Consider the following 16,369-nt stretch of genomic DNA (forward strand, 5'->3'; position numbering starts at 1 on the left):
AAATGTTATTAACCAACTAACCTATACTTAAAACGAATAATATTTACTAACGTATCCAAAATTTAAGCCATTTGGGTCGGTTGTTATTGAGTAGGAAGACTCAAAAATTGTGTTCAAATATATATTTTGTAGTTGTAGGCCTAGAAGTTATGCATACCTTGGATCACAGGATCAAATGAAAAAAAGTAAATATTTATTCAACATACCTTTTAGATAAAACTATGACGTATATGCCGTCGGTTTATTTTAATGGTATTTATTAGTGTGCCGATGTTGAACTTACCTTCGAATAAGCTTTTCGTCTATCCGAAAACGTCCCCAAGAGATATACAATTACTGTTTTGCGAGAACCAATTGGAGAATTAAAACTTAACTTTTTATGTTATTATTGTTTCAGTGGCGGGCCCGCCAGACTCTGAAGATCCGTTTGTTGAAGGAAATAGAGATGACCCGGTATTTATGGACACAAACGAAGGCGCTAGTAGCTCACAGGACTCAGACAATTCGAGTAAGTACCATGAGATTAGCTACGTTTAAGATGTTAAGACAATTTGTAAATTGAAGAGTGATCAATACTTTGATAATATCCAATGATTAAAATAATAATATTTAGGTAACATAGGTAGGCAGAGTAGTCTTACATTATTATTAAAAATTATATCGATTTAACAAAAATTAATTTTAAAATTAATTCTTAATAATTATATAGCAGTAAAAACAACTTTGTATAATTACTCGTTATTAACGATTCATATTACGGACAATTCAAATTAAATAATTAATTATAAATCGTTTCAGTAAATTAAAAATGTTCTTTTATTAAGCTACTGGTATTCAATCGATACCTACAAAATATGTTTCTTTTTACTTCAATAAATTAAAATAAATATTGATAACTATCATTCTTTGTTTCCTATCAATTGATGGTCATAAATTATATATAATGATTATGTAATCATACTACGTAAGTACTTACTACTTTTTTACTTGGTATTTAGTATTATAATTGTATCCAATTACTAGTGTTACATAAAATAAACTAAGCATCAAAAAATATACAACACAATATCTAAATTAAATGAATAGAAACATCTCTATGACTTAATAGGGACTCTATAATATAGACATACGACTATAAGTAGTTTGATATACAGTTGTATGATAAAGATCTTCAATTATAATAATAAATTTGGATTTTCCTTAACTTTAGCTTTGAACTCTTTGTGTTACACTGATTGCTGATACAAACAATAGTACGACTATTGCATCTCTCAGCGTATTCTCTATTTTCGAATTAACAGTATTGATACATTTGATAATTTCTCAAAAATCAAAAAATATTTTTAAAAAACTTAATAATTGATTACCAACAAAAGTACCTATGTACCTATAATATAACTTAGATTTAAGACAGCCGTTGACTAAAATAAGAGCACATCAATTTATTTCGTTGTACTTGATACTTTGACGAATTAATAAAAAGTGACAACAATATATATTTTATAAATCATTTGAGAAAAATTATTTTTCTAAAAAAAAAACAAATTATGTTACAATTAGAGTATTAAAATATCATTAAATAACTATCAAACTGGAATACAACGATCGCTGTCATCGTAATTGACATTTTACTATAGCGCGATTCGTCGAAAAAATAATAAACTAACTTTATATATACAAACTATAAACGTCTTTCTCTCAAATGTTATAGTTCCATAGAATTAAAAAAAAATAATAACAATTGTATCATCAATCAAAGAGTCGTCTGATCTTAACTGACGATATAGTTTCTACACAGTTAAATAAAACGTTGAAAGTTCAAAACGTGAATTTTCATATATTTTGTACCTAGGTATACACCAGCGTGTATCTATTCATTAATTTTATAAATTAACTTAAAAATCATGACACTTTTCTTAACTGGGTAAACTAGCTGTGCCCTTGTTCCATTTATAAACATATTTTATAACAAGCAATAGGTACTGTCGTACTGGTAACAGAATAATTTATGGAGAATCATTAAAAATTTAAATGTAAGACTTCTTATTATTGCCATAATAATTGTTACCTAACGCTAAACATTTAAAATCTAAAACTACAAATTATTATTTTTAATATCAAATTATTTCAAAATTATAAATAACTACGCATAATACCTGGACACAAAATATTTACTAGTATGCATCGAATAAAATATATAATTGTATTTACTATTATGTGGAAAAAAAATGTCAATGCACCTTTAACGCGAGTTTTATTATAACTACGATAATAAAACATGTAATTACTACAGTTGTCTATGTGTACGACTGTAAGTTGTACAGTTTTAGTATTGTCATAAATATTTGAAACTAAGTTTAAAAAATATTTTATGGCCAGTGATGTGTGTGTCCGTTCACACGGGCGTATTGGCTATCGACCGAAGTTACTAGAAACCATCGAATGAACAGTGAAAGGTTATTCCAAATTTAAGTATATTATGTATTACGTATTCATAATGAATATTGTAGATACACCATCTCAGTAAGATTAGCAGCTTAATTATAGAACTTAGAGTTATTCGACTACAAGCTCTGCGCCAAGACTCGGAAAAATAATGCTCGAAAACACAGGACAATTTTTTTAATTTTCTCCGATACCTTTGACTGTTATCAGCTGCTAACCAGAGGGCGTACTCAGATGGCTTGAAAGTAAATAATTACCTACTCACAGTTATCACGCAATTCACAACATTAGGTTTGAAAAATTAAGTATTTACTTCTTGGTTCTTACTGATATGAAATATTAAATTAAATGAAAATATGTTCGAAAACATTTTTTATCATAAAAACGATTAGCAATACAATATGATTTAATTTTAATTTTGTTTATTCCAACGATTTAGGAGTTTAGGAAAGGCATTTAAAATTTTTTGTGCATTTCAACTTCTGTAAATTCTTCTTTTTTTATTTATGTTGGCTATAACCAATCCTTTGATACGTACATAATTATAAATACATTCTTGATTAATAGTTTAATAGAATTATTGAAACTTGAAAAATATAAAACCAAAAAAATATGATAATAATAAGATCAATGTGGGCAACCTTTATCCTCCGCTCCACTGCGTACTTCACTGAGATAATGCACATATAATTTGTAAGTCTTCGTGTATCACAATTTTGGACAGACTTGAAGGCAGCATACAATTTATGAGAAATAAAGTGAAACACTTGTGTTCGTGATCGGCGATAGGAGATAATGTGTTTCCACACGCGGGAAACTCGGCCCCGACAAGACCGATTACACTGTAGAATGTCGGACGAGACGTATTGGCGTCAATTAATTGAGAGAAAACGGTTTCAATACAGGGTGATTCAACAAAAGCGCTCGTCATTGGTTTTCTCTAATAAAAACTGTGCGTTTATTTCAGATGTTTCGACTTTTGTAATTTTTAAGTATTTCTAAAAAAAAAAACTATAATATTCCCTAACACTTGTATTTTCTATGTCGTTAGGTTAGGTTAGGTTAGGCTAATGTGTAGTGGTGATACAAACCCCTTGTTTTTAAAATATGACAACCATTCATTATAACTGTACCAACGTTGTTAAGGAGATGATTTTTTTAGGCTTACAAAACAATTTAAGTTAGACAAAAAATTGACAAAACAGACGAAATATTTATTCAATTTGCGATTTAGACAGATTAAAAAAACCAACTGTTTAAATGGATTACAATTGGTCGTGTCTTAAGGAGATCAATACAGGAAAATTATAACGATATTTTGGTGACTATAATAATTACTGTCAATGTGGAACAACTGACACGTAAATCAACACTAGAATGTCTTTTTATCGTTTTGTATGAATGAATGGTTTATTTTTAATCAGTGCATATTCAGATACAATACATACAATTATATTATGGTCACTATTTCCAAAAAACTTGAAACGATATACAATTTTAGGACCACGGTTGGGCTATTATTCTAACATTTTATAATATTCTTAAAACCATTTTTAATATTATAATAAAAATAAAAATATACAAAATACGACTTTTATGTACATTCATACTCCAGTGAAAAAACAAACTAATTGTAAATCAATACGATTAGACTAGACTATTGCGGTGAAATCATTTAATAAAAAAACTAACAATTTGATGAAGTAATCATACAAATTTCAATATAAAATCTATCTCATCAAAATCCAATAGTATTGTCAGTCGATTAGACATAAAAAAATACCACCTTTTTGTACGATGACTAAACAATTTACAGTAAAAAATGGTGGTTCTCGTTTGCAGAACAAAAAAGTTTGTATCACCACTGGGTTGATTCTCTTCGAGTGGCACCAGAAAATATGAGTTTTAGAAAATAAAGGTCTTTAAGAGTGCACTTAAAGTATACATTTAAAAAATATAAAAATCAAAAGTTAAATAAATGGACTATTAAGGGATGAAAATAGGGACGGAGCATGCTCCGAGAACCTCCCTGTACATGCGAACTTCGAAAGTAGATAACATATATTACGGAACTTTGCGGGACAACGTTCGTATTACTCACGTGTCGTCCAACCACCATTTACCCACCGTGTCCCCACTCCATGATGGGGTCGACTTTGTCAATCGGTCAAACCGATTCGTTTCTCCGGTCACGGTTTATTATATAATGTATTACACGCGCTTTTAGAGCGAAAAGCAATGTGTGAACGACGTACTATAGTATATTAAAAAAATATATATTTTATATTGTATTTATTATTTATCAATTTTAATATCATTTTATTTGCCACTCACCAGGATCGCCAGGTGGATTTTGTTTTTCCACTTTTCATTCGCCGCCGACAACGCGGTTTCGTGCGATCTAGAGTGGAAATAATAATAACCTTATGTTGATCCGATCGGTTTCTTAAAAATGAAAGAAATAAAGTCATAGCCCATTGCGCATTATGATTAGGTAATACATACCCGGTAACGACGATTCACACTGAAAATATTAACTTTGATCCCACCTGTTCGAAAAAAAAATGTTTTGTGAGAAATCTAAATCGATCATCGTCAGTTGTTTTCTCTATTTCGTTTTATTTCGTGTTCACTTGCCTCGTGGTAGTACGGTTGGTATATTTTTCAAAAATTTAGATAACTCTTCGGATCAAATCCAAAGTAAAAAAACGATAAACCGTTTATAAAAGTGAAAATAAAATAGTGAACAAGTAGATAACCACTCTGATGTAGGTATAGTAGATGTCATGTGCACGTCGACATCTAGTAGATCACTGTAATGGATGTGTTAAATTTGAATTTAATGATACATCATTGTATACGATAAAAAACGATTCTGAGTGAAGACACTGTCAGATAATACGTCTACAAAATAATTCACGATTTTTTAGAATTTTGTCTACATTTTAAATTCAAACCCTCAAAAATGTGTCGTTCTGCAAATTTTTTTAAATTCTTACTATCATCATTTATTGAGAAACCTTGTAATTTATTTTACAAACTATACAAATAAAAACTTAAATACATTTAATTTTAGAGATTTCAATGGATTTTTTAAAAATTTTAAATTCAAACGCCTATAAAAAAAACAATTTACAACCATAATAGGTACTATGTTTTGATACTTCTTAATTGCTGTAGTATAATTTGTAAAGACCATAGTATTAATTGTAACAGCTATTTTGCTTACAGACCAAATATTATTCATACATCATAAGTCGAATTAGAACAAAATAAAGGTGAACATTTAAAATGTTTATACATTGCTCAAAAAATATCTAAATATTTTTCATAGTAATCTAAATATTGAAAAGTGTCGTTAGAAGTTCATATTTTAACATTTGTTGAAGATTTCAGGTCACTAAAGTTATTTTTTTTTTGTGATCACGACAAAAAAACCAAATTTGATTTTGTTAAAATCTTATTTAGCATGGATATTCCAGGAGTATCCGCAACATTGGAAATTCAAACCGTCAAAAATAAATAAAGTGGTGCTATATTTTTTTCTTTTAATTCTTACAATGAAAACTTATAAGAAACCTTGCATTATATTTCTAAACATTTTATAAAAAATTAAAATACAATGAATTTTATCGGAATATTTTTTTCTTTAGTAAAAAAAGGTCTGTAGACACAAAAGAATAAATAAAAAATATATCAAATAATCATTGAAAGCGTACGAATCTAAAAAAAAAATGATTTTTATTGGAACTATTAACCATTTAATACGAATTTGAGTGGTACTAAAAGTGAAGACTTACATATTGTGTAGTACGATTTTTAACCGATATATATCATATATCTATACCGATATCGTTAGTCATTATAGGCAAATTATTGTATAGCTACTAGCTAGGTATCTACTTTGAAAGTTTGAAATGCTTTGCTTCGGTTAACAAGGAAATCAAATTTTAATTTTACAAAATGTATGTAAAGGATGCAAATTTCATCGCTTTTTGGTATGCGGTAGCAATATTAGTTTCAGGGATGGTAGTCGATTAAATTCGTTTAAATATCATGTGAAGTCTTACATCAAAGAAAACTATTTAACTCAACATTTCAAAATTCATTATTGCCAAAGTATTAAACCGATTACAGTTTCAACCAATAAATATAATAATTACAATTTACAATACAATATTTAATTATAACGTAATCATTTTGATATAAAATATGAAAGACAATACAAGGTTGTATAATAGGAATGATATTACACTGAAAATGACAGGTATAACTAGTGATATTGGGGTGCACACTAATTGAGTACCTATCCATACCCATATCCAGTTGTGTACATTCAATTGTCTTATTAGGGGGGGGGGATTAAATAATATTATATACAAATGTTTATCAGAGTGCTTCGCCCAATTCAATATGTTTTATCAAAGACGAAAGACTAAAATTGTTAAAACATTCATAATTCACACTCATTTTTGTAATAATACTTTTATTAAAAAATTTAAAACAACTAAAATAGACATATTAAATATTATTATACTTATAATTGCCTGTACAAATGGAAATAAGATGTTTTTTTATGTTTCACTTGACACAGTTGACGGTTAGTACTTAACTATGGACTTGCAACAAGCCAGTCTCGTATATTTGAACCATGTGGCTGTCGATATTTATACCTAATTCTATCCAGTTAAGAAGTAGTTGATTATCTACTTCCACTACCTAACCTAATCGATCTTGAAAACCCAGGTTGTTGAATCGATAAAAATAAAATTTCATAAGTTATATTTTACAGTTAATACATCTTACTAAATCTAAACATAATTCGAAGATTGGTATATGTATATCACAGCTCCTAGTAGAATTGTTTCCTCGAAATCATCAAATTCACCTCCAGACCCCTACTTCTCCTTACCACTTAATATTTCATTAAAGCCAACACTGAATATGAGAATGTAAAATATGGTAAATGCATACATTTCAGTAATTATTTAACATTTAATTAATAATATTATTTTATACTGTATTGTCTCCGTCTTACAAACGTTAACAGCATAGCTGACTATCGTACAACAGTTTAAATGTTGCGTTTGCTGTAACATACTAATATATGAGTGAATTGACATTTACTCTAACTTAGAGGAAAAAAAAACTAACCTATTTTTCAACGTTGATTTTATTTTAGATACCTTGCTTAAAATTAAAATATCAATGTCAACAAAAAAAATTACTTAGAAGTAGATTATTTGTTCAAATATCTTAAGTCTTGACACTCTCAATTTATAATGTAATGCAGTTGCATGCGACAGTAAATGTGTTAAGTGCAACACTGTATAAAACACCATGCTGCAAGATACAACAACAACAAAATATGACGGTCGCCCAGTATGGTACAAATACAATGATGGTCAATAATGTGCCGAACAATAATAACAATAAATATGAAATAATAATATCACACTTCAAAACAGATGATAACGTACAGCGATATAGCTGCCACATAGACCTCACACTCAGAGACGGAGTGCGGTGGAAGTTTCCGCGATGAAAGGTGGCTGCGCTGCATATCCATACTACTGAGCATGCGCTAATAACAAACCAAGTTGTGTTTAGAAACAGATTATTATCGTATTGTATTCTCGTCATATACTGTTTTACTAGTTTTCTGCAACAAAAACTGTTTTAACTGTGGTGATCTTATTTGAATATAATTCATTTTCATTTGCTAAAATAAAAACTAAATAAAATAAAATATAATTTATAAAGTTGTATAATATTATATGGTAATTGTTAATAACAATGCTTTGAGTTTTTGGTGGCAAGGAATGACACCACTACTGGCAAGCTAAGACTTGGCCACACCACCCACCTGCCTCCCACGTAGATGCTCTATCCATGAGTGTGAGGTCTGCGGGCTGCTACCGCGATCGAAACAGGTACATAGTGTGACCGGGTTGGTGTAGGCATTAGTATCGGGTCTCGCTCACTGCTCCGACGACGCACAGCTGTTGTACTGACCTCCAAGGCTCCAAATACAATAAATCTCAATTTACGCCTCTTCGTCAGCTTCTACAATATTGTTTGAATTCGACTCTCTGAGTACCTACCAGACGCGAGTGTACTACAACCGTTGTACTAGTCCAGGTCCAAACGTGCACCATATCGTCGTGGCGAACACGCAATGTGGACCACCCAACGAAATATGTAGCAAAGAAAAACGCGCTTAACGGCACAAGAGGCGGTGGTCGATAAAAACTGCTATGGTTTTTCTACTTTGTCGGCGGACTAGAGCCGGTTGTCACCCGCCGACAAGAGAGGAGGGGACGTCGTTGGACCTGCACGAGCTTATCGTGAGCAAACATCACCAAGTTCGGCAGATATCTTACCAAGTATATCCAGATAGCAAATCTATTATATCCAATGGAATTAGGCTATTTTTAAATAACAATTAAATGTATATCATATGTAACACCTACGTTTTGTAATAATATTGTTTAATTGTTATGTTATATTTTATAAACTTGTATGTTTCATAATTAATTATATATACAAATATTGCGTTAGTCAAAAAACTATATACAACAAGAGTTATAGTAATTTGAATTAACGCATTTTTATATGAAAGAGTTGAAACGAGATATCAATAAAATATTTAAAAAACTGTGGTTATTTGAATAAAATAGTGCTTTCGAATTTTAAGGACTAAGGGGCACGTATTAAACTTCACATATTGCCATGAAATGTTGTGTATATAATTTTTAAATATATATATATATATATATATATATATTGGAATCAAATTAGGGGGTAAGACTGAAAAAATACTGTTTAGGCATCTGCATTAAATTTCCTACACATTACTTAGTGTATTAAAACTCAAAAAAACAGTTTTAAAATAATATTACGATAAAAAAAAAATTTTTATAGTGTTAATAATGTCGTGATAGCATTATTGTTGCGTAGGTACTATGCGGACGTGTAAAAATATTTTTTTTATTAATAGCGAAATACCGCATTACACCAATCGACCGGTCTCGTACGAAAGTATTTTATTGTCCATGGCTGCAATAGTCGCTACATTTGAACATGGTCTACCCTGAGCTGTAAAAACACGATAAATATTAAATTCACTGCAAAAACTAATTTAAACATATTTTCTGTGGAAATAGCTCAATTAATATTAATTTACTGAACTATAAAATCACACCAGGTTTGTGATTGACGCTACTGATTTTATAATAATATGAAATATTTTACTAGTTTATTTTTATTTCAATACTTATGGTGGTGCCCAAATCAACATTTAAAAAATTTAATTTTTAAAAAATCAAATAACTAGTGGGTGATTTAGGTGACGAAATTAAATTTCACACACAATTAGTCAGAAATGACTTCAAAAAAAGTGGAATACTCAAAATCATGTACAACCATGTGTTTATTTGAAAATATATTTTTTTAGTAAAACTTATTAAAACTGAAATTAAATTATATTTTGTATATTAATAAGTCAATAAAAATAAAACAATCATAGAATTTTTTGAAGTTGAAAATATTTTAACCTATAAGTGTAAAGAAAATTAAGACGTTGCGAGTTTGTAGGTTGTGTAGCTATTGTAAAAAAAATTGTACTGTAAACATTACTGTAAAGACTTCCCATTCCATAGAAAAAAACGTACTTATAACTATTTCATAGCAACTTAAATACTACAAGAACTGACTTTTGCTTAAATCATTTAAAGTTGCAAGTAAAAACTATATTTTTATTAAAAAAAACAACCGTATAAAATAATATGTTCTAATATTAAATTTATTGTTGTTTGTATAAGTTTATAATTTATCTCTAATATGCTTCACAGGGGCGACATACAAACATTTTCTGACATTTTGCAACATTTTGCAACTAAAAGTATATAAAAATGTTCAATTGTAATAGGTGCCCAACAACTTGAAAATGTATTGCAAATTTCCTTATAAAAGGTTCTTCAGCAATTAAAAAATATATAGTTTAAATAGGAATTTTTTTTAGGCTTTTTTAAGATAACATTTTAATAAAATTGCGTATTTAAAGGGGGAAAAAAAAAATTTTGAACAATTTTTGTTTGTTTTGTTACAATGCAAAAGTTATTAATGAACTCATAATTTAACATTATATAATTCTGTTATCACAATATATTTGAAACATTTTACTAGAACTTAAATTATCATTTCCAATACCCATATCGCAATTAGTCGTTCAAAATATTATGTGTACTAATTTTAAGCTATTTACCCCATGAACCTATTCACAGTAAATACTGTAAGGTATATTATACAACTGTGTCGGTACTAATTATTAATTTAATAAAAATAATACGTATGATGTGATATATATTATAATAATACAATAAATCATTTTTTTTTTTTTAATGAGTTCAACTCACTGCCTATTGGCTATTACCAATAGAAAAATAAATGATAAAATATCCATATGCATATGCATTATGTAGTATGTATAGGTGTAGGTTGTCAGACCGTCTCCGCTCAGAATCGTTTTGTTTATTGAATTCAAATTTAACACATGCATTACAGGAACTGACTTAATGATGAAGTACACTAGAAACCTTCTATACAGCCAAGCGAATTTCCTGTTTTTTTTTTCAATAACACAATATTATATATTGAAAAAAATACCTTAAACCCTCGTATTTATCTATTTGCAGGACAAGGAGCCTTGACAATTGTCCGCCGCAGCAGTCAAAAAAAAAGCACATACTCCGAAGAATATAATATGGCCTTGTCGAAAGAAAACGAATCAATGTTGGACGATATAGATCTTAGCCTCGAAGGAATGCCGTCGTTTGATTCGTCAGAAGCTGTTGATAAGGCAGCACTCAGGTAATCATCAACCGAGAATTATTTATTCAATTGTCAATGTACGTACATAGAAATCGATGAACGACTAAGAAGTTTTTAACCAGACGATTAAGAACACTTAAAATGCACAAAAAAGAACTCATCGCTTACCCAAAATACTAAAACAATTTGAGTGAATTGATGGCCTTTAACAATAATAAAACATTTGGAATTGTTTTTCGTTAAGAATGTTATTTATACATAATGATAATGTAATTTAGGAATGATAGGTACTACACAAGAACAGTAAGTTCTTGAACTAATTATATTAACAGAAATCGTATAAAATAGGATGATAATATCATTATCTATCATATTATAAAAGAGTTTAATATATTTCAAGAGTCATATAAGTTAGAAATAGTGTTAATTAGTACCTTATTACTGAGGTATCCGAGGATAAAAATTCGGGACTGATAATAATGGATAATAATAATATAGGAATATTATATTACCGAAAAATACGGTTCTATGTTTTATTGTCTCATAGGTACCAGAATATCCATCCTGAAAAATAATATTCTTATTTAATTTCTGTCACGATTTTTGAAATTTTAAGTAATATTATCCTAATTATTACTGTTCGTAAATGATAGTGTTTCAAAAATTTGTTTTACTGATTTATACTAGTTGTTGCGATACCTGTAAATATCATACCTTTCTAAAATTATAACATTCTTTAGAAATCATTCTACAGAAACGTTTTCCAAAAAAATACTGATCCCCTAAATTAATTTTCTGGTTTATGGACAACGTCATTTAATTGGCTATCGAACGATACGGCACGTTGATTTTTTAAACTGAACATTTAAGTGTAACAAAAAAAAAATAAATAATAATAAGTCACTGTTAAAATAAATAGATAAAATAAAATAATATAATTATATATAAATAAAATGAGTGATAAAAATGTTGAACGTCGTAGTCGTAAATTATAATTATAATCTCATAAAATATAAATGTGGCCACATAAACAACGGGTTAAGAGGGCGTCGTATGTGTTGTCACTGTTGTACAAACGCATAATATATCAAAATGTACGACCACTAGTTCCATTTGTGTGTTGTTAGCTTAAATTTTAAATTGATTGAACTATTATCAAACGTAAATGTAAGAATCATTATCTGTATTCTCTCGTTGGTTTTTTACGATATTTTAATTTTTAAATGAATTATGATCATTTTTAAATATTAATGTTTTACACACTCATAACTCACTTAAAAAATTAAAGTATTGTTAAAGACCAACGAAAGAACACAGATCATTTTCTTACATTTAGGTTTGATAATAGGTATATTTAAGTTAACAGTACAAAATTGGAATTACTGGTCGTACATTTTGGTATATTATGCTCTAGTAAGACGGACATAACATATTATGTGGGTACTGGGTACGACGTCCTTTTAATAAATTATGAATAATAATAAGTTATCAATAAATTTTTAATTCCTGGATAGAGTTAGCTAATATATTATTACTTTAATTATATTAATACTTAAACACAATACATAAACTGAATTTTGTATCACTTCTTAACTACTTACCTGTTTATTTTCAATGTATACTATTTTATATTTTTATTTCTTTCAGTAAACCTTTTTTACTTTGTTCTACTATCGCAGATTAAATCTTAAAACGCATCTTTGACTTCTTCGTGACTTAAAAGATGTAGACCAAAAAACGCATGCAACTTATCTAGGTCATAGACTTTTGATTTGTTTTTTGAAGTTGATTTTCGCTATTTATCAGGGCTAGTACCAAATATCATGCCTAATCGTTGAGTGAAAAAAATACTCAATATGCCAAAGTTGGAAAAAATGATATAAATTGAGTGTTAATAATCATTACAAAAAATTCTGTTTTCAATCATATTCGACCAAAATTGTTTGGTGACTTTAGACAACTCAACAAAATAATATTTTGCGGAACAGGGTATTACATTTTGTCAAAGTTCACTTTTGATAAAGTAACATTAATTACATACATATTGTAAACAAATGTACATCTAATAATTTGGCAAATATAAAGATTTACAATATTTTTTGCTAATTTAATACAAGTCACTTTGACTAGCATTCCTAGCTATATAATAAAAAACTAGTTTCCTATTTGTGTGTTGAAATTCCGAACTCACGTACATACCTATATTAAACTCTCAATATTATCTCTTTAATTATCGTCGAGTAAAGATTATTTAATCTACGAAATTATTATGGCTTACAAGCTTATCAAAATAATTTGAGTACTTATAAATTTAATGACAGGTAAATCGGTTTTAACTTTTAAGATATTGTAATTTAAGATATTACTGTAAAATTACAATAAAACAAGCATACATGACATATTATGAGTTATTAGTAAAAATTGTGCAGTGCAGTAGTGTTTCATATTGTAGTGTTCAGTAAAAGTATGTGCAGTGTTTGAATATTGAATACAAAATTGAAGAGCAATATAATTTTAAAAAATTAAAAAAACTTTATGAAAACATGTAATTAGTAGCTACATATATTGTTTGAATACAACTAAGTATTATAAATAAGTATACAATAAATTAAAATACAATTGCAGCTTATATTGCCATAGCTATAATACATGCAGGGCGATACATTATAGACCGTGTAGTATTATTATTCATAATATAAAATATTTAATATACAGCTAGAGTATGATAAAATTAGCAAAGTTAATCTAGTATAATAGGTAAACCTTTTATTTCTTCAAATATTTTGAACATTTTTACATTTTTTTTTTACACAATTTATACTGAACAATAAATTCTGGCAAAATTTTTAATAAAATACTTTAAAAACGTTATAAACTTAAAACATTTTATCGAGAAAAAACTAATTATAAATGAAACTGTTTTCCAATTGTAATGACTAAAAATGATGTAAAACAAAATATTCCCAAAGACATTAATACTTTGTTCTTTTTTAAATCAGTGTTCATTTTTAAAATAATTACTTCGTATACATTTCGGTATAAGGGCCGTTAACTATAAATACGATGCTTCAATTAATTCTAACGGTAATCGATGAATCCGATTGCTGATTATTATTTTTTTAATTACGGTGTAGTGTTCATGATGATTCGAAAATATTGTTTTTATTCAAAGCATTCAACTGCAAACGATTGTATTTATTTAACTTCTTACTACACTGAAAAATAAATCAATTGTTATTACTTGTATACTTTAGAAGTTATGTTTGATATTGTCAAAATTATTTACTGACAACATGAAGACTATGGTTTTCTTGCTCTTAGGCGTACTTTAAAGAACGAAATTTTGTTTAAACTATATTATCTGACTTGATTTGTTAAGCGTCATTCAAGTGGTCCAATATTTAAGTGTTCTGTTATTCTATAAAATAATATCATACATACTTGACTCGCCCTTGACGTATCTGCAGTTTTAAAGATATTGTTAGGTATTGTTTTTATTTCAATTTTTTCTGAACTTTGATATTATATTTGATTACTTTACGTATTGCACGTGCGTATGGAATGAAACAAAATATTTTATCAATAGTATTCACAATGATTATAATTTGTTACTTTTTGTTGTAAAAAAAAATCTATAACGCTTTCTATCCATCACTAGCATCCATTAACGTGAGTTCTTACTGAAGGTAAACAAGAAAAAGACCTTTTCATTCCCTAATCTAACCCAAGACTGCACAAAAACCACTTCAAACTATAAAATCGCCATTGGCTAGGGACTGTCTAGGGTTCATGGGCAAAATCTACCTTTGTCTATCTTTTAACTCCAACCAAAATACCGCAAAGAGTGTTGATATTTTTGGACATGCTGCATTGCTGCTAAAATAATAATAAACCTATACAAGTTTTTTAGCCATCAAAATTCATATTCCTCGACTTTCTGTAATAATGTTCAGTTATTCATGGACACCTAATTATAAAACTTGTATTTTAATATTTTATAAAATATTGTGCGATATTACCTACCTATAGAAATAATGATTTAACAGAGCTAAACATGTTTTAACTCAGAAACATAAAATGCCTTAAAACAAAATATAAATTAAAAGAGTTTTTAATACTTTTTTAAAATAAAAGTAGCAATGCATTAATTGTGTGACTATAGTTTTGTTTGCATTGATTTTAAATATAATTGTGTTTAAATTTCAGATTGCGTTGTCTGTTGCGCCACTTGAGAAAAGGAGAGATATCGGCCGAAGTCTTACACAAAAATCTATTTTTTGCTGCTAAAGTACTAGAATCTGCATTTTTGGACGAAGAGCAAAAGTAAGAGTTTATTATAATATCATATAATTAATAGCATGTCAGTCAAATTCAATTATATTATTTTAAACTGCATGTGCATGTTTGTGTACCCACGAGAACACGAACAAATGATAATCGTATCGACGGTAAGCTCAGTAAAACTTATGCACCATCATCGATTATCAGATCATTTTTTGTTATAAAATTTAATAACATTTCATTTAATAATCACATACGCTATTATTTTATTTTTATATTTTCGGTTTTATTTGTTTCTTTTTTGTGTTCAACAAGCTGCTGACGGTTAGACAGTTATACGACGTACCGTATTAATATTTTATGCACGTCGTTTATGACATTTAACCATTGCTACGTATCAAAACCACATTAAACAAATCAAATAATTTTATGATCCAATAATATACCTCATAAAATCCATCATGGACTAAAACAGTTCTTGTGCATGGTGAAATACTAAAAAGTAATAATACGCCTATTTACCTTAAACATTTGTTGAGCCTCACACTATTTTTGAGCAGTTTAACAACCGTATAACACGTACCTAGGCAAAAATATTAATTCAAAATACTATATTTAGAAAAAGATATAAAACAATATTTCAAGAACATTAAACGGTATACTTTTACCACAACCAACAATATTTATATAGTAGGTAAAATACGCACTTATTGTGTGTATACGAACATATTTAACATACCTAAGTCTCCGTTTGGAAAGTAATAAAATGTTTATTTATTAAATTGATCATATTATTATATTTTTATATTTT

At 28.4% G+C, this 16,369-nt stretch overlaps 1 protein-coding gene across 5 annotated transcripts in view; it reads left to right on the plus strand.

Annotated features, from left to right (window-relative positions):
• The first annotated feature begins 391 nt into the window (after positions 1 to 391).
• Positions 392 to 16,369, plus strand: part of LOC111037464 (calcium/calmodulin-dependent 3',5'-cyclic nucleotide phosphodiesterase 1A-like) — a 62,840-nt gene continuing 46,862 nt past the window's right edge. For 4 of the 5 annotated variants that reach the window (XM_022320053.1, XM_022320055.1, XM_022320054.1 and 1 more), the window contains exons 1-3: positions 392 to 508; positions 11,142 to 11,316; positions 15,484 to 15,600. In XM_022320053.1, coding sequence (XP_022175745.1) covers positions 460 to 508; positions 11,142 to 11,316; positions 15,484 to 15,600 — 341 coding nt within the window. In that variant the 5' untranslated portion in view covers positions 392 to 459. Of the gene's footprint in view, positions 509 to 11,141; positions 11,317 to 13,691; positions 13,823 to 15,483; positions 15,601 to 16,369 lie in introns of those variants that run through there. The other variant, XM_022320058.1, reaches the window with a different exon arrangement.

This window comes from Myzus persicae, unplaced genomic scaffold (assembly GCF_001856785.1).
Source record: "Myzus persicae strain clone G006 unplaced genomic scaffold, MPER_G0061.0, whole genome shotgun sequence".
Classification (NCBI taxonomy): domain Eukaryota; kingdom Metazoa; phylum Arthropoda; class Insecta; order Hemiptera; family Aphididae; genus Myzus; species Myzus persicae.